The 26668-nt window shown below is 41.5% G+C and overlaps 2 protein-coding genes across 2 annotated transcripts in view; one reads left to right on the top strand and one right to left on the bottom strand.

The window, feature by feature from the left end:
• The window catches only part of EVI5 (ecotropic viral integration site 5), a 203470-nt gene extending 178937 nt beyond the window's left edge, over positions 1-24533 (bottom strand). Inside the window, 4 exon segments of the mRNA XM_075615534.1 lie at positions 7024-7098; positions 7984-8208; positions 10080-10272; positions 24208-24533. Of these exon segments, the coding sequence (XP_075471649.1) occupies positions 7024-7098; positions 7984-8208; positions 10080-10272; positions 24208-24221 (507 nt within the window). The 5' untranslated portion in view covers positions 24222-24533.
• Positions 1-26668, top strand: part of RPL5 (ribosomal protein L5) — a 293177-nt gene that overhangs the window by 127787 nt on the left and 138722 nt on the right. The gene's annotated exons all lie outside the window — the stretch shown is intronic.

Genomic DNA, 26668 nt, shown 5'->3' with positions numbered 1-26668 from the left:
ACCCCTCTTTTTCAAGGGACCAAAAATAATAGGACAATTGACTCAAAGGCTGTTTCATGGACAGGTGTGAGCTATTCCTTCATTATTTCACCATCAATTAAGCAGGTAAAAGATCTGAGTTGATTCCAGATATGGCATTCAAATTTGGAAGCTGTTGCTGTGAACCCACAATATGTGGTCAAAGGAGCTCTCAATGCAAGTGAAACAGGGCATCCTTAGGCTGCAAAAAAAAAAAAAAAAAAAAAAATCCATCAGAGAGATAGCAGGAACATTAGGAGTGGCCAAATCAACAGTTTGGTACATTCTGAGGAAAAAAAACGCATTGGTGAGCTCTGCAACACAAAAAGGCCTGGATGTCCAAGGAAGACAACATTGGTGGATGATTGTAGGATCCTTTCAATAGTAAAGAAAAACCCCTTCACAACATCCAGCCAAGTGAAGAACACTCTCCAGGAGGTAGGCATGTCATTATCCAAGTCTACCATAAAGAGAAGACTTCACAAGAGCAAATACAGAGTGTTCACCACAAGGTGCAAACCATTCATAAGCCTCAAGAATAGAAAGGCCAGATTAGACTTTGCCAAACAATATCTAAAAAAGCCAGCCCAGTTCTGGAACAGCATTATTTGGACAGATGAAACTAAGATCAACCTGTACCAGAATGATGGGAAGAAAAAAATATGGAGAAGGCTTGGAACGGCTCATGATCCGAAGCATACCACATCTGTAAAACACGATGGAGGCAGTGTAATGGCATGGGCATGCATGGCTTACAGTGGCACTGGGTCTCTAGTGTTTATTGATGATGTGACAGAAGACAGAAGCAGCCGGATGAATTCTGAAGTGTATAGGGATATATTGTCTGCTCAGATTCAGTCAAATTCGGTGAAGTTGATTGGACGGCGCTTCACTTTACAGATGGACAATGACCCAAAACATACTGCGAAAGCAACTCAGGAGTTTAGGCAAAGAAGAGGAATATTCTGCAATGGCCGAGTCAATCACCTGATCTCAACCCGATCGAGCATGCATTTCACTTGCTGAAGACAAAACTTAAGGCAGAAAGACCCATGAACAAACAACAACTGAAGACAGCTGCAGTAAAGGCCTGGCAAAGCATCACAAAGGAGGAAACACAGCATTTGGTGATGTCCATGCGTTCCAGACTTCAAGCAGTCATTGCCTGCAAAGGATTCTCGATAAAGTATTAAAAATGAACATTTTATTTGTGATTGTGTTAATTTGTCCAATTACATTTGAGCTCCTGAAATAAGGAGATTGTGTATGAAAATGGTTGCAATTACTAAACGTTTCATATGATATTTTTGTTCAACCCCTTCAATGAAAGCTGAAAGTCTGAACTTCTATTGCATCTCGGTTGTTTCAAATCCATTGTGGTGGCCTACAGAGCCAAAATTATGAAAATTGTGTCAGTGTCCAATTATTTCCGGACCCAACTGTACGTGACTTTTTTTTAGCTTTTGCAACCTTCCTTTTTATTTTTCTCCTTTCCTTCCCCACACACACTTACATTTTTGTTTTGAAGAAATTGGAACTTTCGTTGTCCCCCAGAGATGAACCGTGCCATTTTCAGCTCCAGGGACCCCCTTGTCCAGATATACATACTGGTGGATTTAAATGGCCACTGAAACACCCAGCTTCCTATTGGACTGCTGTCATAACATTAAAATATACTGTATTTTTAATCACCGGGGACACCAAGGGTTAATGACCATTTTTAAAAGAACTTATTTTTCTTATAAATAAAACCAAACTATATAAAACAAGTCGATGTTTAGATGAGGATGACAGGTGAAAATAACCCCAGGTCAAGCTCTGGTACTGTGGGTATCTGTGATGGCCCACTAAAATTATATGTGCATATTATGGATGGTTGGTGACAGGACTCAGACTAAGGCTCTGGGTGTCAGCCTCAAAGGGGACCTCTCATTCTTGAAATTTCCCCTGTGAGTAGCAGAAAAAGGTGACATGAAGTTAATTTAGCATTTTCCTTAGACACTTACTAAATATGCGATAAGAGGCATACGATACAGTTCACAAGAAGGTGAAGTGTCTACTTTTTTTTAATACTAATTTTCTTGAAAGATTTACATCTAACATTCATCAGAAAAGACAAAAATTATTTTATTATTATATATAAAACAGTATTTAACAGTGAATAAAGGAGGGGGAACAGAGACAAGCAAGTTATGATGGGGTAAAATTAATTGGGAAAGGTCGGGGGTGGGGGGGACAATGGGAGGCACACACTTAAAAGCCTATCAAACAAATGTTCTACCAGAAGGTATGAGATCCAAGGTTGTTCAGAGATTTACGATTTATATTAAAGGAGCATGGTATACCGATTAAGGCTAAGGCCCCGCTGCACACGTCCGCAGGGTCACCTTGCTTGCCGGCAGCGCGTGCAAGTCACTGCGGATACTTTTTTGGCGTGCGGGGGGGGGGGGGGGTTTGTTGGGGGGGCGTTGCCAAAGTGGGTCGGTTGGGCGCAGCCTAAGGCTTTTGGAAGGATGAAATCTCACGTCTTATTCCTTGGTATGCGGTATAACGGTTGCAAGCTGTTAGAAAATAACGGTGAGCCATTGTGAGGAGCCCGGAAGCAAAGGGGTTAATGCATCATAAAATTAAATGTCACTGGCAAGTGGCCACAATAGCTTGGTATCCACACTGTCTGTGCTTTCAGCTTTGGCACTTCCCTCCCACGCTCAATGACAAGCGAGGTCTCGCCCGCCCATGCCACTGGGCTCACGGAGCCCGGGGAGGGGGGTGGCGGAGGTTGTGGGTCCGCGTCACTGCTCGGGATCACAATCCTCTTGCATCGCCTGCCGGCTGACGCAGTGCGTAGTGAGCCTTGCAGTGAGGAGGGACTGGGACCGGCTCTGGAGGAAGTCATGGGCAGGTGATCCTCAGCCTAAGGGCTGGAACGGTTGCATAAGCTATCCACAGCTGCCAAACTCTGACATTTAGCCATGGATAAATTGTCATTCATTAGGTATGTCAGCTTCTCCATTTGGCAAATATACCTAATCTTATTCCTGAATTTTAGACATGGAGGGGGTATCTTTTTGTTTCCACAAGGCAGCTATTTCAATTATTGTAGCAATAGCCACATTAGATATTAATTTGTTTTCTGCTCTGGAGAAGTCCCAATGGGGCCTACTTAGAAGGAACAGCCATTGGTCAAGAGGAATATCTAAATCAAGGACTCAGTAGCCGATTTCTTGTTTTCCCCACAAGGTTGGCGATTTCTGGGCACATCCAAATGTAAAGAAAGGATGCCTGACCCATGCAACTTTTGGGGCAATTTGGGGGATAACCTGGGATAAATTTGGACAACCTTAGGGTTGTTAGGTACCACCTCAGGAGGACTTTGAAAGTGTTCTCCTTGATCAAGGTGCATATAGCGCTATAGCAGCGGCCTCAAAAATCTTGTCCCACTCATCCTGATCTCAAGTCTCATTGAGGTCAGATTCTCCTCACTGGATTATATACTTGGGTCTCACCTCGGTCTCTATTGGTTAGACCGATAGGTGACTGTATAATTGGGAGATCAGCTTTTATTGACCTATCCTTCCTATTTCAAAATGTGTAAGAGCAAAATGAAGAAATACTACAGTTAAAGACTCACCTGTAGAAAGCGAAAGAATGCAATGTTTGAGATGCCTTTTTCTAGGCGGAGCCTATCCAGTGGCGTAGCTAGACATGTGCGGGCCCCTGGCCATTTTTTTTCAGGGCCCCCTCATGTCTCCCTCCCCCCTCCTCCTCCTCCTCCTCCTGTGCTCAGCCCCTCTCCTCCTCTCCCTCTCTCAGGGCCCCTCATGTCTCCCCTTCTCCCACCTCCCCCTCCTGCCTCTCCCTCAGGGCCCCCTCATGTCTCCCCCTCCCCCACCTCCCCCTCATGTCTCCCCCTCTCCCCCCTTATGTTTTCTCTCTTGTACTTCATTATCTCTTTGTGTCTCTTCCTTCCTCTATCCTTTCCATGTCTGTTTTTACCGTGTGATTTAACCCTCCCTTCCCTCTCACCTTTCCCAGTCTGTCTCTCAGGCTGCAGCTCCAGCCCCACGCTGCACTTTTGAGGCCCCGCCCCGTGACATAGGCCCCGCCCACCTACAGAGGCTCTGAGGACCAGGGAGAAACTCAGAGTCTCCCCAAAGTGTTTTCATAGGACAATTGTAGGAGGTTAAAAGAAACTTCAGCCAGATAGATTCCCAAGTCTTTAATATTGTGATGTTTTTCAAAAGACTTGGATAAAAAGCGCAGCACAATGCTGCCATTTCAAGTACCACATAGAGTATTACAACACATTAGCAAAGGCTAAATATATGCCTATCAGCAATCCAAGTTTAAGCATACTGTGAATATAAAGTGAAGTGAGATTATTGCTGCCACTATGGGCATTATGCTGTCTAGAAGAATTCTACTTTAAAATGTGCTCTTTTGGAGGCTATTTGGTGATTGGAACATGTTTGCACTTTCAATCGGGCTCTCAATGTTGTCAACACCTAATGTCAGTAATTGATTACAATTGGCCACTCATATCGGGCTCATTCAACAAGTGTTTAAATACTGTTTCATCAAGTATTAGACCTTCAAGCATCAGACAGAGGATTTACTTTCATCTGAAAGTCGTCCAATTGAGTACACACCAATTCCGCAATTTATCTACACCAACAGTCCAGTTGCAACAATGTTACATCTTTCTTGATTATATTGCCTCGGAGTGCCCTTAGTTTCAAGTTGCTCCAATCAAATTGTATCTAACCAAGTGTGTGATACATACAGTAATAACACATATACCACCAGGAGATACACTACTTACTGCTTAGAAAAATCAAATAAAGTATCTATAGCAAGTCCATGAAGTGACTAATTATATTCCCAAAAGAAATTGCCTACTACAATAAGAACAATTAAACCATTCAGTATAATTTGGGATATTTTTAATTATGTTTTTATATAAATTGAGAGTTATATGTTAAAAATAAAATGTTTTAAAAGTATTTTGTGTGCAGACACTGTATATTTTTTGTTTCCAAAAGCGTCTTTTGCTCATGACAATTAGTCTACTTAGGAAGTGGTAAGCTATCATTCAAGCATTTATACATCACTTGCTAATAAGTCAAACTATTTACCTCTCCCAATATGTCTACCCTGATCAATGTTTGTTATAACTAGATCCTGCTACTAAGCGTACCACAGTGCAAATAACACTACAGAAGTGTAACATTATTTGGAGGAGGGCACCCACCCAAAAGGATATTCTTTATGATCGTCAGTCCTCGTGTTCAATAGAGTACTGTAATCTGGTTAGAAGATTCATTTTTATGGATTGAATCCTACAAATTCACGAATTAGGAGAATCTTTCCATGTCCTCATATCTTCCTGCAATGTCTTAATACGTTTAGGGTAGTTTGCTTGATAAATGTAATTATAGTCCTTAGTAATAAGCATCCCAAAATATTTTGCAGTTTGGGGTTGCCATTTAAAATCAAAATTCAAGGACACTAGTTTTACCACCTCGTGATCCAAAGCTCCTGATTTACTATTATTAATCTTAAACCCCCAAATGTTATGGAAGTTTGAAAGTAGTGGAAACAAGTTAAGCAGCGAGGTCAAACGATTCGAGAGAGAAAGAATTATGTCATTAGCAAAAAGCGCTGGAAGAATGTCTTTATCTGGATGCCGGTTATACCAGGATTTTTCCTGATGAACATGGCTAGAGGTTCTATACAGCGGACAACGGTGCCTGGTGCCATTTTTTATTTTGATGTTCTCAGCGGGCATTCCCTGGCAGATTACCCTTGCTCTCGGGCCTTCATAAAAGGAGAGGAACGCTCTAAGGAAGCAGCACTCAAAGCCAAAAACTTGAAAGGTAGCGGTCATATGTCCAATCTACCCTATCAAATGGTTTGAGGTTTTATTTTTGGGTGCTGCAGGAGCTATGCCTATTTTATGGATAATATGATGTGGTTTTACAAGTTTGAAAAAAGGTGTTGAATGCTAAATATTGCTTTTAGCCCGCGGGCGTCCAGGAGCTCTTATCTCAAGCCGCCATACCCAATGACATATGCGCCTCTGAAGTATCTACTTTTAACAGGTGGGCTCCGCTGTTTGTTAATTTAAACAAATGACAGGTTGGTCTGTTACTGTATCTTTCTGATATCAGTTTTGTCATGCAAAAGAAGTTGCGTAGGCACAAGTGGTATCCACCCGCGTATTTTAATTATACCAATACAACAGTGAAAGTGGCATCCTTCCAAATATGATCGGCAGGAAGTTATGGTGTATTTTCTATATTCAGGCAGCTATTGATTCAAAATAAAAGCTATTCTTTCTCCTCCTTATGCAATTATGGTGTCACTGGAGATTGATATGGGGGGGGGGGAGGGTTTTAAGGACACGCCCACAAGGTGGCCATAGTTTGTTCTAAAGGCAGAGGATTTTTAGGATAAAAACCATACATCTGGAATATGAATTTAGAATTTAACAAGGGGTGTGTTCTGATGCCAGACATGTGAATTCTCATCTTTCATGCTCCAAAGGCCTCATTTGGAAGGAATCAGACGTTATGTGGCAATGTAAAGGAATCCTGCTTTTACCCCATTACTTTTATTAACCTGTCTGCATGTATTGTACTGTATGTTTCTTGTAATCTTTTTTACTGTAACTAAGTAGTGTATTATTTTTGTATATTAAATCTAAAATGTAATAAGTGTGTCTTTGGGCCCTAATTGAACTTTGCACGCTTTGGGGAGTGATTACATTACACATTTTGGTACATTAGATGTGTGTTCAATACATATTTTTCCTAGTAAACAGGGATCAAAAACCCTGCAAGTACAACTTGAAATGAATTTGTGGTGGTGACAGCCCCTTTAAAATATATATTTGAATGCATTATGGAGACACGTACTGTATGCAGCGTTGCTGATGTAATGGTAAGTCAGTTATTTTAGAGCTGTACTTATATAGCGATATTTGACAGCTGCATTTCTTGTTACCTGCATAAGAAGGAGGCCAACGATAAAAGCGCTTCCTTGACAATACCCAACTTCACGGTCCACTAAGGAATAAGCCTTTAAAAAAAAAAATTTTTTTAAAAGAGAGTTATATTTCTACTATAGTAAAAAAAAAAAAAAAACAACAGCTATAGTAGCATCTATTTATTCATCATCTGTAACCGAAAAGATAGCAATGTATCTCAGTACAGATTATTATACTTTGATTTTCAAGCCGTGCTCTTGTGGCTGACGTACACCACAGACATATCACACCACACGAAGTCTCTAGCACAAACCAAAATCCTTTTTTCCACATCACTATTAAAAATGAAGCCTGGAAGTGTTCAGTTTATATATATTTTTTTTAGAACAAATTGTTCACATTTTACTCACAGAAATAGATGGCAGCCCCCAGCTCACAACTTTTATACATGGATGCAAACGGACTCTCACAGGTATAATGGGAATAGACAAGGAACTTGTCTTTGCACTGAAGCAGCATTTTCACAGACAATAGTACTATAGCCACTTACTATCCTATATGGTAAAAATGTGATTTTTATAGCCTAGGCGTGCAAGATGTATCAGCCTGTTTAGGTTGCTATGCATTAACAACACTAAGCAGCTTTGATCTGTGGAACATGTTGAATAAGCCCTTTCCTTGCAAATGAAAGAACAGTTGAGTCTTGCAAATGTCTAACAGTAATGTCTCTCCACAAGAGCATTGTAACACTCACTTGCTTTCAAGAAGTCCCCACAATTATGTGGTTTTATTTGGCCATTCAGCAGAGCCAACATAAAGAACATTCAATCAGGAATCATTTTAAATGTACAAAGAAATATATAAGGCTGAAAAGAACTATAGAAAAACAGCTGCTTGTTAGCAGTCCCATGAACCCTAACATGCTTCAAAAAATACCCTCCCAGGCACAGTTTGCTCATTCATATTTGCAGACCTACCTTCATGACATTAAATAAAACCTCTTGTCCCAGGCTGTCTTTCTCCTTAAAAAAATCGTGCTCTGGATACGTCCTAGCAATGTCCCTTCTGATGAGTTTTTCACAAGGCGAGGTCATTTTTAGGAGATCTGAGTATTGATCTTTGATCGGCATATTTTGAGCACTGCATAAAAGTTGCCATACTATTGCTCTGAAGTGGTGGGGTATCCCTTTTCTGACGAGTTCCTACAACATACAAAAGAAATGTTTCCATTTGACAGACAAGAAACTAGAATGGGACTTCTGTATTGTAACCATAGGATAAAGGCAGTTTCCCCCCTCAGGGATTCCGCGACCACCAGGAGGGGGACGGGGGGAGGGCTGAGACAACTCTCCCATACTGTCGCAGGCCCGGCAGCACCCCCACATAGCAGTGACCCAGCGGCTCGCGAGCTCAGCAGCAGCAGCCGCCCAGTCACTACTTCCCTGTCGGACTGCCGCTGACATGAGGGAGAGAGAGGAATGTGAGAGGGCAGGCACGCGCTCTCACAGAGGGGTGGGGGGAATTGTAAGTGGGAGTGTGTGTGTGTGTGTGTGTGTGTAAGTGGGAGAGTGTGTGTGTGTGTGTGTGTGTGTGTGTGTGTGTAAGTGGGAGAGTGTGTGTGTGTGTGTGTGTGTGTGTGTAAGTGGGAGAGTGTGTGTGTGGGTGTGTGTGTGTGTGGGTGTGTGTGTGTGTGGGTGTGTGTATATATATGTATATGAGTGAGAGTGATTGTGTATGTCTGTAGGCGGGGAAGTGTGCGCACACGCAAAGGGGGAAAGTGAAGGGGGGTGATGCAAGGGTTGGGGTTCCCCAAATTTTCAAAATCGAATTCTGGGGTTCCCTAAAAAAAAAAATATTTTGGAAACCACTGGGCTAAGGCAACACAAAAATGCCTTCGAGACTGTGCTTACAAAACAGTTTATTTACTCTCAGCTACATTAGTATACAAGAACGTCTACTGGTCTGTCTCATGTCAACTAGCATAGAGGAGAGAGACATGCGAGTTATTATTTCAGCAGACTTAAAAGAATGTAAGCAATGTAACAAAGCAAAGCGGAAAGTTCAGGGAGAAAGTATATTTCAAAGAAATAGGAAAAGCCAAGGGGAAAAATGAGGAACTATTTATTTACTGAAAGTGTGGTGGATTCATGAAATAGCCTCCCAACAGAAGTGATAGGGGCCAGCGCAATAAGGGAATACAAACATTCTTGGGATAGACTTAAGGCAACGATATGAGAGCAGGGACGGGCATTGCCCTGGATCGTTCCATCTCGCTCCTGCCCATAGATCTCACACTTCTGCCACCCACACTCCACACTAAGCAGCACGCTCGTCACCTGTCAGTAAGCGTGCCTGCAAAGCATCAGGCATGGAAGTATGCTGGTGAGCACTTTTGCCGGGCGTGATGGTGACCAACAGGTAAGTCAGCGCTGTGCACAGCTTTAGGCACACAGGGTTATATTGTAGGCACTGAGGATTTTTTCACCCCCTACCAAAGGCTATCCCTAAATACAAAATAAAGTCAAAGATCAAGTAGGGTCTGAGCTTCTGCAGCAGATGGAGAAATTGGCAGACTAAGTGGGCCAAAAGCTTTTTATCTGCCATTAAATTCTATACTTCTATGGTTTTTAAAGAGCATTGATATAGTGAATAAGTGTTCGTCAAGCAGTTTATTTTTCTCTAGCTGGATGAAAGTGAACAGTTACCCTAAAAAAATTGTCTTTCGAGGCAGTGTGAAAACATTTAATAACAGCGTCGAATAAAATGTGCAACTTGCAAAACGAAGGATGTGATCATTACTTTTCTTAAGTAGCGCCAATTATGTAAGCAGTACTTTACAATGGAAGCATACAATTTAAAAATAAAAGGAGATACACGTACTATTAGGGGGTCAGACTAAATCAATATGAGAGAAAAAAATGGACTCTGCCTCAAATAGCTTACAATGTCATGGATTTTCCATCTTTATACCTCCTGAACTGTAGTGAATGCCTTTGCAGAGCTATGGAGCATGGATGAATTGTTGGAGTTGAAAAAATTGTTTATTGGCCACTTGTGCCTGGTCAACCAATACCTTGATTTGCTTTTCTTTCTTTTTGCATACTTCCTCCCACTCATTAACAATTCGACCCCACAGTAACCAGGAATCTTCCTCCTGATGATGGCTGAGATTGCTGGAAGCAGATGAACTGGAAACCAGGGAGGAACCACTGTTTCTTCTAGATCCATTAACAGATCTCAGGGATTTACCGTCTATCTCCAGAAGCCTATAAATGAAATCAATTATTCAGCTTCAACTGGGGACATTAATCTCCAATTACGGTCTTCCCTGGATGACATCCATGACTTTCAACTGTATTTATACGCAAACAATACTACAAAGAAAAAACGCATCAAAGTTGTAGAGGACAGTTCCACAGTCCAATGCCTTTTATGCAATATGCTGTGAAGGTGCTTCGTCAGGCTGGGGATTTGAATACCATGCATTTAAACGAAGCAGATCACGTCCAACATCGGGAAGCTATTTCACAGTAAATTGAAAAAGAGCAAAAATTATATTAAAGGCAACAGAGCTAAAAAATTAATACTACATAGAACCAGTCAAGTATTCTGATCCTCCATGCTTAATTCACATAACTGCTGCTTCCTCTGCTTCAATATAACATGCTTTCCCTAGCTTATTATCAATATCCCACAAAATCAGGGTTTGAGGTTTAGAAACATAGCAGCATAGTATCATCACTGTGCAGCCATTTTTAAAGTGTCTATTCTTTCTGGTGTATTTTCAATGGAATTCAAGAAATACATAACTGATTGCATTTACCTCAATCTAAAACCAAAATCTATGGGGCTCTACACGAATACAATCCGAGCAATAATAAAATGATATTAAAATCATTGAATTGAATGATGAGAAGCAACAGTAAGAGTAAGAGTAGTAGTAGTAGTAGAGATCTTCATTTAGCTAGATATTTGTGTATCTGAAGGTTTTTTGCTACGTAACAGAATAAGAAAATAAATAAGTGATTGTTACAAACAAACATTGTTGTATGAGTGTGTGAAATTATTATTGCATTACACTTAGAATTATTTAAACCCTAACCCTTCAGTATATCTAATCTACTGGACAAAATCAACAAATGTCTTCTTGTAAAGTAGTGACAATAGTGTGAAAAACGTTATGACTTCTCTTTATACTGTTTAGATTCAGACATGCAGATATAACTTTATAATTTAAGATTTTATTCTATACATCAAAAGACAGGGGTGCCCAATGCTACATCAAATTGACAAAATAAATATGGTAATAAGTATAAAGTTTAAATACTTCAATAATAATAGTAATTACCTGGTTATTTAGTTAACCCTTTGGCCAAAGCGTCGTAAGCCTGCATACCAAACGTCAAGGTATAACCAAAAATGCAGGTCCTAACACAAAAACTGTGAACCCTTCCCTTTACCTCTGTATGAGGGGAAGCAACTAGGGGCACCTCTGTCTTTTGTTGTATACATTTGCCACACTCAGTAGCACTCACTTTGGCATAAATATACTGCATATTCATGATGTGGTAGGTGTAGGAGTTTGAGCTAGCTTGGAATGTGTGTGTGTAATTCTATAGATCGCTCATCATGCCATGTCAGATGCAGCACAGTACAAATCAACAATGTATTGTGTGTATACGCATACAGGAAAAACAGCAAATTGTTGACAAACACGACAAATTGTATTTAACGTTAAGCAACGTGCAGTTCCAAAAAAAGGGGAATGAGATGTTTAACTACTGTATAGTGGGGCAACTGCATTGGTTTTTGTAAACTGTCCTTGAACATTGATATTTGCAGAAACCAAGCTGGTGGCCCCACTAAACCATTCAAATGATTGAACAAAAAAAAATATTCATTTAAGTTCCATGAGTTGCAAGTTCTTCTGGATGCACACTCCCATGTCAGTTTCTTTATACCTGGTGCACTTTCTAATGCATCACTTTCCTGTTTATTAAATGACCTTCTATATAATCGTATTACAGCTATCACCGACTGCTATGTATAATTATGGGTTACCCGATTGCATTAAGTTTAAGCAATATTGCCTTAAATTACAATTTTAATACATATTTATTTTATGTATGTATATCTTTATTTATATAGCACCATTAATGTACATAGCGCTTCACAGCAGTAACACACGTGACAATCATATAAATAAGGTACAGTATTGAATGCGCGCTGGCCGTCAGAAGTTTTCTTTGAAAACCCTCTTCAGTGCTGTTCCCCGTCTCCCGTGATCAGCGGTGCTAGAGAAGACTCACATATAGACAGGCAAAATGATGGGGACGCAGAAAAGAGGGAAAGAATCACGGAGTGTTCAAAAAGCATTTGACATTTTATAGTAGCATAAAAAAGTACAAGAACTTACAATAAAATAAGGATCTTATTGATCCAAGTACACCAGACAGGTATAAACCACAATAGGAGCTACGTAGTCCATGCAAACCCCCCTCTCCGGATGGCAGATGGTATGTGCGGAGGGGAAGTTCCAGACCGGTATCCACTTGTAGTCTTCCCTGCACTCGTGTAAGCAATGTTAGGTCTACAGAATCATCACGTTCGTACCCAGCATGCAATTGGCTCGCCTACGCGTTTCGTGTCACGTGGGACACTTCATCAGGGCTAACCCTAACCCTCTTTTCTGCGCCCCCATCCTTTTGTCAATCATATAAATAACAAATACAAAACACATACAGCTCAGCCCCATTATAGCGCGATCTGCTATAACGCGATTTGAGCGTGGACCCCGAATATTTAAAAAAATAAATTTTTACGCACACTGCACACTGCACACACTCACAGCCCCCCCCTACCTTTGGTGTCAGGTGCTGGGGCATCGTGGGGCTGGAAAATCGGTGTAGGGCTGGCGGGGGAAATCGGTGTGGGGCTGGGGTAAAAAAAAAAAATAGGTGGGGTGGGGGGGAAATCGGTGTGGAGCTGCTTGGAGAAGTGAGGGTGCTGGGGGAAGTGCGAGGGGAGTTACGATGGCTGCTGGGGGACGTGTAGGGCTGCCGGCGCGCCACTCCACCTCTTCCCCCAATCAAGTGAACGGTGGCCATTTATTTTTTTTAACCTTAGCGCGACCCCGGTTATAGCACGGTCGGATCGGGTGGCCCATGAGGACCATGCTATAACGGGGTTGAGCTGTAATAGGAAGAAGTGCTTCAGACATAAAAGTGACACTTAGGAAAAGGAATCCCTGCTCCGAAGAGCTCACAATCTAACTGGTAAGTAGGAAGAATATACAGAGCCAGTAGGAAGGTGTCCTGGTAAATGCGTCTGCATGGGGTCAAGGTCGATGTATGAGGTGTAAATTATCAGCCACAGAGCTACTCATATGCTTCGATAAGGTGTGTTTTAAGATGGGTCTTAAAGGTGGATAGAGAGGGTGCTAGTCGGATATTGAGGGGAGAGCAGAAGGCTATAGTAGTTGAGACGGGAGAGAATAAGGGCCTGTTTCATCAGAGTTTTAGCAGTGGAGCAACAGAGGAATTGGTGTATCTTTGTAATATTGCGGAGGAAAAATGACAGGTTTTAGCTACCGTTTAAATGTGAGGGGAGAATGAGAGAGGAGTCGGGTTTGACCCCTAGGCAGCGTGCTTGGGCTACTGGGTGTATGAAGTGCTTTCAACAGTAATGTAGAAGGAGGTAGTAGGGCCAGGTTTGGGAGGAAGTATGAGGAGCTCTGTTCTTGCCATGTTAAGTTTAAGTCGGCAGAGAGCCATCCAGGATGATATAGCGGAGAGGCATTCAGAAACTTTGGTCTGTACAGCAGGTGGAAGGCATGGGTTGAAAAGTAAATTGGTTTTCATCTGCATCGAGGTGATATTTGAACCCAAGAGATGTGATTAGGTCACCTAGAGAGAGTGTGTAAAGAGAAAAGAGAAGAGGTCCCAGGACAGAGCCCTGGGGTACCCCACAGAGAGATAGATAGAAGAGGAGGAGGTGTTTGCAAAAGAGACACAAAGTACGATGGAAAGGTAGGATGAGATCCAGGATAGAGCTTTGTTACGGATACCAAGAGTATGGAGAATGTGAAGGAAAAGAGGATGGTCCACAGTATCAAATGCTACAGAGAGGTCAAGTAATATGAACAGAGTGTATTGATCTTTGTCTTTACCAGCATGTAGGTCATTCGTTATTTTTGTGAGGGCTGTTTCAATGCAGTGAGCAGTGCGGAAGCCAGATTGTAGAGCGTCTAGAAGAGAATACATGGTAAGAAAATGGAGCAAGTGAGAGAATACATGGTGTTCAGTGAATTTAGAGGCAAAAGGCAGGAGGGAGACAGGGCGATAGTTAGAAAGACAGGTAGGGTCAAGCTTGCTGTTTCTGAGTAATGGTATAACTGTTACATGTTTGAAGGAGGGAAAGGTACCAGAGTAGAGGGAGGAATTAAAAATGTGTGAGCGTAGGGATTATAGTAGGACTATTATTAACAACTAATACATATTTTGAGCATGACAGTCCTACAATTTGCACCGACATGCTGTTCTGTCTATAAAAACGTCCTACAAAAAAGGAAAGAGGTACATTTCTATTTGATGTTTTTTTAAGAAAATGAAGCAATGCAATAGTTAAGAGGTCAGAGGGAATTTTAGCAATGTATTACAGGTTACAGTTCTGTAATTTTAGATAGTGACCGTTTAAGGAGTTTTAATATACTGAGCATCCTTTGATTTCTATAGCAGGTTTGAGCCGACCTCCCAAGCATTGTTACATAGTTACATAGATAAGGTTGAAAAAAGAAATGCGTCCATCAAATCCAACCTATGCAAAAATTTAGGCAACAGATACTTTGTCCTATAGCTATACTTACTTGATCCAGAGGAAGGCAAACAAAAAATCCCAAGTGTCATATCATCCAATGAAAATTCATAAGGGGAAAGAAGAAAATTTAAAACAACTTGTCGTAATTTTCTTTTCCTGGAACCATGGCAGTGGGCACCTTTGGGTTAATCCCTCAGTCTAGGTAGGACAGGAAATAGACTTTTGCAGGTAGGCCATAAAAGGCCCCTCCCGCTACCTGCACCTTAGTCTTATGATTCTTCCATAGCTGAAAAATATAACTGATAGGCATTAGACATACACTGGGAGGGTAACTATGTGCCCACTGCCATGGTTCCAGGAAAAGAAAATTACGGTAAGTTGTTTTAAATTTTCTTCTTTCCTGATCACCCTGGCAGTGGGCACCTTTGGGACATACCCCAGCAGTGACAAATTAGGGAGGGACACAAAGAAAAAAACTACCAGTCAATGCCGTTATCAGTTGACCTTTATTAGTCCACCTTACACTTTATTTCACTACAGATTGTAGAACTCTACGCCCAAAGCTTGCGTCAGCTGATGATTGTACATCTAGTCTGTAGTATTTCAAGAATATATTGAACGAGGACCAGACCGCTGCTTTGCATATCTGCCCTGGTGTAGCTTGGGCTTTAAATGCCCATGATGTAAACATGGCCCTTGTAGAATGAGCTTTAATGTTCAAAGGTTTATCTTGTCCTTTGCTCTCATAAGCTTTTTTAATACAATACACTATCCATTGGGAAATTGTTATCTTAGATGCTGCTTGACCTTTCTTTGGTCCCTCTGGTATGATGAATAGTCTGTCTGATTTTCTGACATCTCGCATCCTTTCCATGTATACCTTTAGGCATCTCACAACATCTAGTTTGTGTAATCTCTCTTCTTTCTTGTTCTTTGGATCTGGACAGAATGACGGGATCACGATTTCCTGATGCATATGGAACTATGATACGACCTTTGGTAGGAATTGATGCACTGGTCTGAGAACTGCCTTGTCTGGATGTATGACTAGGAATGGTTCCTTGGCTGATAGTGCCTGTAGTTCTCCCACTCTCCTTGCTGAGGTGATTGCGATTAAGAACGCCATCTTCCATGATAACCATCCCAAACCTATCTCTTGTATAGGTTCGAACGGAGGTGCCGTTAATACATCCAATACTAGTTACAAGTCCCATGTCGGTACTCTGTTTTTGATTTGAGGTCTTAGTCTTTTAACTGCCTGCAAGAGCCGGATGATTAATCTTTCCATTGCCAGATTTCTTTCCAATCAGGCTGATAGTGCAGACACCTGTAATTTAAAAGAGCTGAGGCTGAGACCTTTCTCAAATCCCTTTTGCAAGAACTCCACTATTGACATAATTCTTGGTGAGAAGAAATATTGTTTTTCGTTTGTGCACCAATCCCGGACACAAAGCCAGATTCTATGGTATACTTTTGATGTGGATCCCTTTCTTGCGTGTAATAGGGTCTGGATTGTTTTGTCTGAACAACCTTTCAGTCTCAATGTTTCCCGCTCAATCGCCATGCCGTCAAGGCCCATTGTTTGGCATTCGGATGACATATTGGCCCCTGTCGCATCAGTCCTTTGCGATCTGGTATGTGCCATGGTGTATCCACTGCCATATTTACCAAGTGTGTGAACCAAGGCATGCTTGGCCAGAATGGTGCTACCAATATCACTTCCGCTTGGTCTTCCCTGATTTTCCTGATTGTTTTCGGAATTAGGGGAATTGGAGGGAACAGGTATGCCAACTTGAAATCCCATTTGAAGCTGAGAGCATCTGTGCTTTTTGCGCTTGGATGAAACCGCCTTGCACAGTAGTTCTTTACCTTGCGGTTCTGGTGTGTCGCCATGAGATCTATGTCTGGCTGACCCCATCGCTCTACCAGCTCTTGAAACACCTACACTGGCGACACACTTTATTCGAGCTCGGCTAGTCCCACGAATTCGGGTATACCCGGGTGTATTGAGGTTTGTGACTGTTTTCTGCCCGAGTGCATTGAGTTATTTTCCGGCAGGGATTGAAGCATTTTATTCCCGCTGGCTGCAATACTGCACAGTATATATATATATACTGCATTACAATTCATGAATTTATGCCATCTGGTAGACACGCGAAGCATTGCAGCCTATTAAATCCTAATCATTATCATTTAACAGATCAGCCGCCCATCAGCCAGGCATGAACCCAGGCTGGGAAGGCAAACGCAACGGGGCTTGTTAGAGGTGAGGAGCGGCGCATTCCAGGTATCTGCCAGGTACATACCGGGTATTTGCTCGAATAAAGTGTGTCGGTGCAGTATGGGTCTAATGCCCATTCTCCTGGGTGTATAATATTTCGACTTAGAAAATCTGCTGTAACATTTTCCAGTGCTGAGATGTGTACGGCTGTAATTTCTGATAAGTGGCCCTCTGCCCAAGAGAGGATTTCTGTTGTGAGATTCATCAGCTTTCTGCTCCTGGTTCCCCCTTGTTTGGCTATATACTTTACAACCGACCCGTTGTCCAATTTTATCTTTATATTGCCATCTTTTATTTGGTCTTGGGAAGCTTCCAGGGCCCTTTGTACTGCTTTTAGTTCCAGCAGATTTGATGGAAGATGCTTTTTCTGGTTTGTCCAGGTTCCTTGCACCAGTGTTTCTCCCATTTGGGCTCCCCAACCTGCGTTGCTCGCATCTTTTGTGATTCTTTCCCACTGTACTGGGTGTAGTGTTCGTCCTTTCCCCAGATTTCGTGTATCTTCCCACCACTTTAATTCCTCTTTTGTGTGTGGGTGTAACAAGATTCTTTGTCTTGTATTTTTGTGGTTCCCGTTCCATTGTTGTAAAAAATTGTTTTGTAGCGTCTCATATGAAGCGCTGCCCATTTTATGACGCTTAGTGTTGAAGCGAATTTTCCTAGAACCTTCATGCATTCTTCTGCTGAAGTTCTGGTTGCTTTCCTGAGTTTCTTCGTTTGCATTGCAATGTCTTGCCTCTTTGTGTCTGGCAACCTCACCTCTCGTCGTGTCGAATTCCACCCCCAAAAACCTTAGTAGTTGAGTGGGTATTAGGTGACTCTTGTCTCTGTTTATTAACCAACCATGTTGTTCCAAGATGGTTATGACCATCTCCTGGTCTTGTTCTAGTTTCTCCCGACTTTTTGATTTTACCAAGATGTCGTCCAGGTATGGGTATATTTCTACCCCTCTTTTTCTCATTTCTGCCACTAATGGGGCTAGAACTTTTGTAAATGTCCTTGGAGAGGTCGCCAGACCGAATGGCAGTGCTGTGTATTGATAATGATGTTGGTTCACTGCGAACCTTAGAAATCTTTGGTGTCCCTTTGATATGGGCACATGTAGATAAGCGTCCCTTAAGTCTATCGACACCATCCAGTCTCCTGGTTGTACCTCCTGAATGATCAGGTTTAACGATACCATCTTGAATTTTCTTATTTTCAAGAATGAATTTACCTTTCTTAGGTCTAGGATTGCTCTGTAATCTCCTGAAGGCTTTTGTACTAGAAATATTCTGGAATAAATTCCACGTTCTCTGTCTTCCTGAGGTACCTTTGTTATTACTTCTGCTTGTAGTAACTTTTTTAAAACTGAATTAATTTGCCTTCTTTTTGCCTTGGACTGTACAAATGTTGTTAGGCCTATATTTCTTCTTGGCATTTCTTTGAACTCTATACTGTACCCCCGACGAATGGTTTCTAATACCCAATTGTCCTGTATTGTTTGGGCCCATGTTGCAGAAAACTGCTTCAGTCGCCCTCCTACTGGCCCCTTTGACCTTCATGTGAATTTGTTCTTGGTAAATGATCCTCTTCCTCTGGCGCCTCGAAAAAGTCGGTTCTGACCGCCTCTCCATGTTGTTTGTCTTGTAAACGATCTGCCAGGTCTATATGTTTTTGCCTCCTTATACTGATTTCTATTAGACTGCTGGAAACCGAATCTTCTGTTCCCGTTTTCCTGGGGCAAAAAAATAATCTTACCTCCTGATGCTTTCGTTATTATAGCATCCAGTTTGTTGCCGAACAGGAATTCTCCTTCAAACGGTAATCCGCATAAGCTATTCTTTGATGCTGCGTCCGCCATCCGTTGTCTGAGCCATAATGCCCTTCTTGCTGATACCGCTAAAGCCATAGATTTAGCTGCTAATTTGACCGCATCCAAAGACGCCTCTGCTATGTAGTCTGTTGCCCATTTTACTTCAGACAGCGCTTTCAGGATAGAACTTCTTTTACACCCTTGTCTAGTGCCTCTTCTATGTTGGCAATCCAGACACGCATAGCCCTTGCTGCCGATGTAGTTGCTATGGCTGGCTTACAGGCTGTTCCCGCTGTGACGTATGCTTTTTTTTTTTAATACGTAATCCATTTTCCTATTTATAGTGTCCTTCAAGGATGCAGATTCTTCTATTGGGATCGTGGTCTTTTTTTACTTTTCTGGATATAGCAGTATCCACTTTTGGGCTGACATCCCAAAATTTGACTTCATCTTGTGGAAATGGATACATTTTCCCAAATCTTTTAGGTGTAAATACTTTAGCGTCTGGCCGCGCCAGTTCTGATTGAATAAGGTCCTTGATCACCTGATGTATAGGAAAAACTCTACTTTTTTTCTGTCTTGACCCAAAGTGTTTATCTTTCCTGTGGGTCAATTGTTCAGTATCTTCTAATTCTAAAGCCTGTCTCATGGCTTTGATGAGAGGGTCCACCATTTCTACATCAAATTCAGATTCCTCCTCCTGAATATCCTGATCTGATGAATCCAATTCACCTTCTGACACCTGAAAGCATTCTATGTCAGATTCATCTGATGAAAAACCTTTTCCCTTATCCAAACTGGTTTGGGATCTTGATCTTTTTTGCGCAGGGTTAACTGCTTGCTGAACAGCCGCATCTACACTCTGTTTAACTGCCTCCTTCATTAGTACAAGGAAAGTGCTCATTTGCTCGTTAGAATCCCCTGCTGCTGCCTTAAGACAATCTTCACACAGCTTCTTTCCCATCAGAGCTGGCTTCTCGCATGCAGCACACCATTTAGTTTTCTTAGTAACTTTCCTCTTATGTTGCAGGGATTCCCCAGTACCCTTTGAAGATTCTGCTTCCGAAAGGGTAACCACTGAGCTATTTTAATAAAAACAAAATAAATACTAAGTATACACCCTAATGTATATAGATCCTCTCTCTTCCCATGTAGTACTAAAACTAATGACTCACCTAGTCTTGGGAACTGAACCTTTAGGAGTCTCCATCTTAGCTTCCATATCCAGCACTTGGCTTCTCCCTGCTGAGCGTTCCATGCTGCGGTTTTCTCTTCAGAACACACACAGTGTCTCTGTCGCTCCTGTGACGTCACACCTCGTGCACTACTTGCGTGTCTGTGCACGCATCCACCGTCCGGAACGTGACGTGCTCCTGTGCACTGTTCCTTTTACCGCAGCGTTCCAGACGCTAGTGCGGTCAATCTGAGCCTTCGGCTCACGGCTGCAGCTGCTACACCCCCCCTTTTGTGCCGAGTTCCTGGGGTTTCCTTATCGAGGCGTTTCCAAACGCCAGTGCCGTCAGTATGAGCCTACCCGGCTCGCAGCTACAGCTGCTCCCCCCCAGCGTGTGTCGGGTTCCTGGGGGTTCCCCTGACTCCTGGGGGTCTCCGTCTTGCCACCCGCATGGGCGCGTCGACCGGAGCTTCAGGGCAGAGAGGTTGAGGTCCCTGGATCGCTGCACAAGGTGCTGTTAGGTGAGTCCCTTAGAAAATAAAAAATCCTACTCCTAGCTGTAAAGACAGGAAAAAGACTACGGTGCAGGTAGAGGAAGGGGCCTTTTGTGGCCTACCTGCAAAAGTCTATATCCTGTCCTACCTAGAGTGAGAAGGGATTAACCCAAAAGGTGCCCACTGCTAGGGCTATCAGGAAAAATAAATTCCTTCCTGACTCCAAGAATTGGCAGATTACTCCCTGGATCAATATTCTTCCCATGTTTACTTATCTGCTATATATCCCTGTATACCTTTCCAAAAAGATGTCCAACCTTTTTTTGAACAAATCTATTGTATCTGCCATCACAGTCTCCATGGGTAATGAATTCCACATTTTAACTGCACTTATTGTAAAGAACCCTTTCCTTTGTTGCTGGTGAAATTTTCTTTCCTCCAACCGTAAGGGATGACAGAAAGTCCTTTGTACTGCCCTTGGGACGAATAGTTCTTTTGAAAGCTCCTTGTCCTGTCACCGGATATAGTTATCATATCCCCTCTTAGACGCCCCTTTTCTAATATAAATAAATCTAATTTAGCTAGCCTCTCCTCATAAATCAGATTGTCCGTCCCGTTTATTAATTTGGTTTCTCCTCTCTGCATGCTCTCTAATTCCATAATGTTTTGTTTTTTTAAGGAGTGGTGTCCAAAACTGTACTCCATATTCAAGGTGTGGTCTTACTAATGTTTTGTAAAGGGGCATAATTATGTTTACTTCCCTTCCATCGCCCGTTTAATGCAAGATAAGATCTTGTTTGCCTTTGCAGCTACTGGATGACTTGGGCACGATTGCTAAGCCTGCTGTCTACAAGCACTCCTAAATCCTTCTCCATTAAGGATTCCCCTAATTTATCCCCATTTAACTTGTAAGTCGCCTGTTTGTTCTTGCTTCCCAAATGCATAACCTTACATTTATCTGTATTAAACCTCATCTGCCATTTACCTGCCCAATTCTCCAGTCTCTCCAGGTCCTTCTGGAGAGAAATAACATCCTGCTCTGATTCTAGAGAAAGTATGAGGTAACGGCAGCACTATCGTTCATGGACTGCATGGACTACTTAAATTTAATTGGTGCACGGGAACCATGGAGAGACTCCAAATTTCTCCTAAACAAATTATGCAACACTCCTGGTGTTCCCGGCAGTCCAAAAGAAAACAAGAAGACTTATTGTATATCAATAAATGGTGTGTATTGCAAGACAACATCATAAACGCAACTATATGTCAAGGCAAACAGGGATATAAAATGACTGCAGGTACAGCCTGAAGGGAAGTTGGGGAACGTGAAATCACAGAAAATGGGAAAAGAGTAGAGAAAGCCCTAAGGGGAAGGAGATGAAGGGGGGAAAGTGATGTGGTGGCAACGTTTCGGGGTGGTTAACCCCTTCTACTGGCCCGTTCCCGTAGCCTCCGAGAGGGGACTACAGTACTTTCTTGCACCCTCAAAACCCAATCCTCCTCCCAACAAAGATAAAGATAAAAAGAAAGCGACACACAAAGAGAGGGTCTAGTGAATACAAGCAATTTAACATGCAAAGGAATAAGTCACTTCATAACAATGCAGTCAGACCAGTGTTCCACACTGGAATACAAACACTTAACACAACCTGTGGAGAAGAGACAAAATCTATTACAGCAAGACATCGGTTAATGAACTACTGCCAGGCATCAGAAACACAGCCAATACGGATTCTAAGTAAATATTATGCAGTAGTGTACAAAGGGTAGCCAAGCAGGAATATCCTGTGACAGTCACCAATGGGAGCTATACAGCTTCAGACAGCCTGTCTGAGACCAGAGACCTCTCTGTAGCTGAGCAAAAGAAACAGTCGGTAAGCAGCAGTTCAAATGGCAACCTGGAGATCAGAGAATAGCAGAGTGTCTACATTACATTACCCAGACCACGGCAGGTTGCAAGGCAGAGAAATTGCACCCTGCTCTGATTCTACTTCCTTACGCAATTTAGTGCCATTAGCAAAGCTGGAGACTTTGCTCTCTATGCTCAAGGTCATTAATAAACAAGTTGAAAAACAGGGGTCCCAGTGCCGATCCCTGAGGTACTCCACTCACAACTTTAGGTCAATCTGAAAAAGTTCCATTTATGACAACCCTCAGACCCTTTAACCAGTTTTCAATCTAAGTGCATATATTTTTACTGAGTCCAATTTGCTTTATTTTATACAGTAAACTCGAGTGGAACCGTATCAAAAGCCTTTGCAAAATCTAAGTATACCACATCAACAGCATTACCTTGGTCTAAATTCCTACTTACCTCCTCAAAGAAACAAAGGTTAGTTGGCATGATCTATCCTTCATAAATCCATGCTGACTATTACTAATAATTTTGTTTTCCATTAGGTATTCCTGAATATTATCTCGTATTAAAACTTCAAGTAGTTTCCCCACTATTGAAGTCAGGCTTACAGGTCTGTAATTCCCCAGTTGTGATTTAGCTCCCTTTTTAAATATAGGCACCACATCTGCTTTACGCCAATCTTCTGGTACTGAGCCTGTGGAAAAGGAATCCTTGAATATTAAATGTAAAGGTTTAGCTAAACGCCCGTCTCTTGTCCATTTCCTCCCCTACCTGTTTATTTAGCCACATTGGTTTTGACTTATTTATTTTATACTTATTACCTAAGGGTATACCATGATAAGTGTGCTTTTCTAGCAATGTTTTAAAGACTGCCCATTTATCTTCTACATTTTCCCATGCAAAAACACAATCCCAAATTTCAATTTATTAAAATCTTCCTTTCTAACCCAAGTAATCTGTTATTTGATAATTTATTTCAAATGAGACCATGTTATGATCACGGTTACCCAAATGTTCCAGGATTTGAATATTTGTTATTACTTCTATATTGTTTGATATGACCACATCCAGTATTGCCCCTCTCCTGGTTGGTTCATCAATAATTTGGGTCATAGAATTGTCTTTAAGCACCCCTAAAAACCTGTTTCCTTTTGTTGTAATGCTAATCTCATTGCCCCAGTCTATGTCTATCATACATTATGCAAACATGACCTAGTTTTGATGCCTTCTCCATTTGCAAAAGTATTTTAGCTTCCTCAATCTCACAGATTTGTGATATTTGCAACACTTCCCTGTTTCGGATAAATTGTTGCCAATGTTCCCAGCAGTTTGAGCGGCAAACTGTTACAATAAATAATGTAACTTTAGAAATATAAGGATACAGCTGCTGAGTTACACGGACTAAAGAATTGATTGAAACTGCAGAGCAGCCATTATGTTAGGCAAACAATTAGGATGTTTACAGATTTATAACAGGAGCACCAAACAATTGCCAGCTCAGGTAAGAATGTAGAATGATACATTGTCACACGCCTTACATATACAAATAAGGAAAAAGGAAAAAAGGAGAATGTAGTTCTGCTACTTTAAAATTACAACTTTAATACACACTTATTAACAAATTATTTAAGACAAAATTAGATTATTTTATTGATCATGACTGTATTAGGTTTAAAGCCATTACATATAACCGTAAATCTTATGTTCTATATGATATAAATACAAATTAACATTTCTATATCTGATAAATAATGCAACTAAAACAAAGTAAAAAGTATAACATTTACCTTATGAAATTCATTGTGGAATTTATTGTTTATTTTCTTTGGTTTGTAACTGGAGCTGATTCACATGACATGTACTCTTCGCTAATGTCCCTATTTTAATATGTGCAATGATTTACCCTTGTCAAACAGTTGCTAGTGTATTCTGGGTTGGATTGAACCATTCCTGAACTCCAGGAGAGTTCATGTTTTTGGGCACACAAACCTTTAACACTGAAGGAAAAGGTATTTTTGGTATCTAATGCTCAACACTGTTTGTGCATTCTAAATAGCCTGTAAAAAGTGGCCTTTTTCAGAGAATTTAGGTAACGTATTGTATGTCTTTATTAATATAGCGCCAAAAGTGTACTCAGCACTTCAAGAATACAGTACAGGGAATTATAATACAATAAGTGCAGCAAAATCAGACAATAGGAAAGGAAATCCCCTGCCCCGAAGAGCTTACAATCTAAGAGGTTTGATGGGAAACTTACAGAGACAGCAGGGGAGGGAATAAGTGCTGTAGATGGCAGTGCTTGGTCACAATGGGTGGTAGGAGTGACTGAGTGTGGGACAGTAACCATGAGTGCAGCTGTTGGGATGCTCTATTTGTGGGGCAAGTCTTAAGGTTAGTCAAATAACTTAAGTGTTAAAACATTTTACAGGGGAAGAGATGGCAGGGAAGCATGGGTGAAATCAGGTGTGTATGCCTGGGTTCAGGCTTAGGGGAGATCCCAGCAGCAGGAAGGAGTAGATGGAGGGTGTGAATAGAGAATTTGTGGGGGTGCTTTTTATTGAGGGGTAAAGAAGTTGTTGGGAGAGGTGTATAAATAATGGTGCAGTGGGGCGTGGGAAGTTGGAGAGAACAGAGACATTCACAAAGGAGTGAGGAAACAGTAAGCAGAAAAAAAACAATAGGGAGGGAACAGTGAGATACGGAAGGAGAGATTCCCAGGTACTGAGGGATAGAAAGGGTACAAAGGATCACAGCTTTTCCAATGTTAAGTTCACACAGTTGCACAGTTGCAAAGTTGTTGTGCAGAGTCACGATCAACCTCAAATCTTCACCTCCAAAATTAACTCTGCCACACACTTGGACACTTAAGATGGGACACACAGCCAAGATAGTCTTCTTAAAATCCTCTGATCACGCGCAATTGGATAACAATTCAGGAAGGGGTTTGCCTATTCTGCTCAAGGAAACATACCCCCATAGTATTCTAATAGTTCCCTCCTTCAGTAAAATAATTACAAGTTCTATTGCCAGTACCAGTTAACACTATATTGCCAATTTAATTACTAGAGGGGTAAGTTACACATCTATGCATAAAGGCCTTGCATCTACTTTTAGCCGAGATGGGGTGAAAGGGTAAATACTGGCACCATTTACTTTTTGGAAAGGGGCATGTAAAAGCCTTCTAAAACACACAGCTATAAAAACAAAAACACACAAATACTGCAGTTCTGCATTAGTATGAATAGTTAACGTCTGTACTTCTATATGAACATGATCAAAAGTCTCTATTGTACATGAGGAAAATACAACTGGAATTACCACAAAAATAATAAATGCGATCAAAACCAAATAAAAGTCTAGGGTGAAGAAATTAAAATTGCAGTGAGCCAGACATATCGCAAAAAGAAATTACCATATTTGGATTACAATAGAACTCAACTGAATTCCAAGACAGGTTAAAATATCAATATGATGACCAAAAGTAAGATAGGATAATGAAATCAGAAAATGTGTTGGCGCAACATGGCTTCTAACCGCATTACCTTGCAGATAACTAAAGAAACAGAAAGTGAATCCCTGTGCTTCTCCCATTGGGCTAACAATAAATGGGGAAATAAATATGCATAGTGAAACCCAAGTCTGTAAGACAAAGGAGACACTTGGTTACATTCTTTGATCAAAAAATGACAAGCCTGCTAACCAACGTCAAGGTAAGTCTCAGTAGCAGGTCCCTATGATAAATGAATACAAATGTTCTGTGAAATATACCCTGGAGGGGTTAATAAACGAAGCATAAGCTCATGTAATTTAGTGCAGTTAAAAACTGGTATATCCATTGAAGATACTTACATGTATGCAAGTAAAGTGAAAAGTGAATTTACAGGGACCTTACTGGGAGAGGGACTAGCCTGCCACAAGCTGCTCAGTAAGCAGTTACAGGTGGATTGGCAAAATACATTAATCACACCCTAATAGTGGTGCCTACTGGAAGCGTGCTGGTAGGGATTTTATTCCCATCTTTTTATTTGATGATCCGTTGCCATGCAGACGAGTCCTGACGCCGGCAGAGTTAAAGTAAGTTGATGTAAGCCCACTTTGCACACCCCTGCCATAGAACACCAACTATCCCGGTGTTAACAACTGAAGAAGGTCCCTCTGGGGGATCGAAACATCAGGATATTTGGTGTTCTACGGCATAAACACTTTCTCTATTCTTCTCCAACAACTTGTCAGTGCCATTATTTAGTG

The sequence above is a fragment of the Ascaphus truei genome, chromosome 10 (assembly GCF_040206685.1).
Source record: "Ascaphus truei isolate aAscTru1 chromosome 10, aAscTru1.hap1, whole genome shotgun sequence".
Lineage (NCBI taxonomy): Eukaryota > Metazoa > Chordata > Amphibia > Anura > Ascaphidae > Ascaphus > Ascaphus truei.
This window is presented reverse-complemented; position numbering and strand designations above follow the sequence as displayed.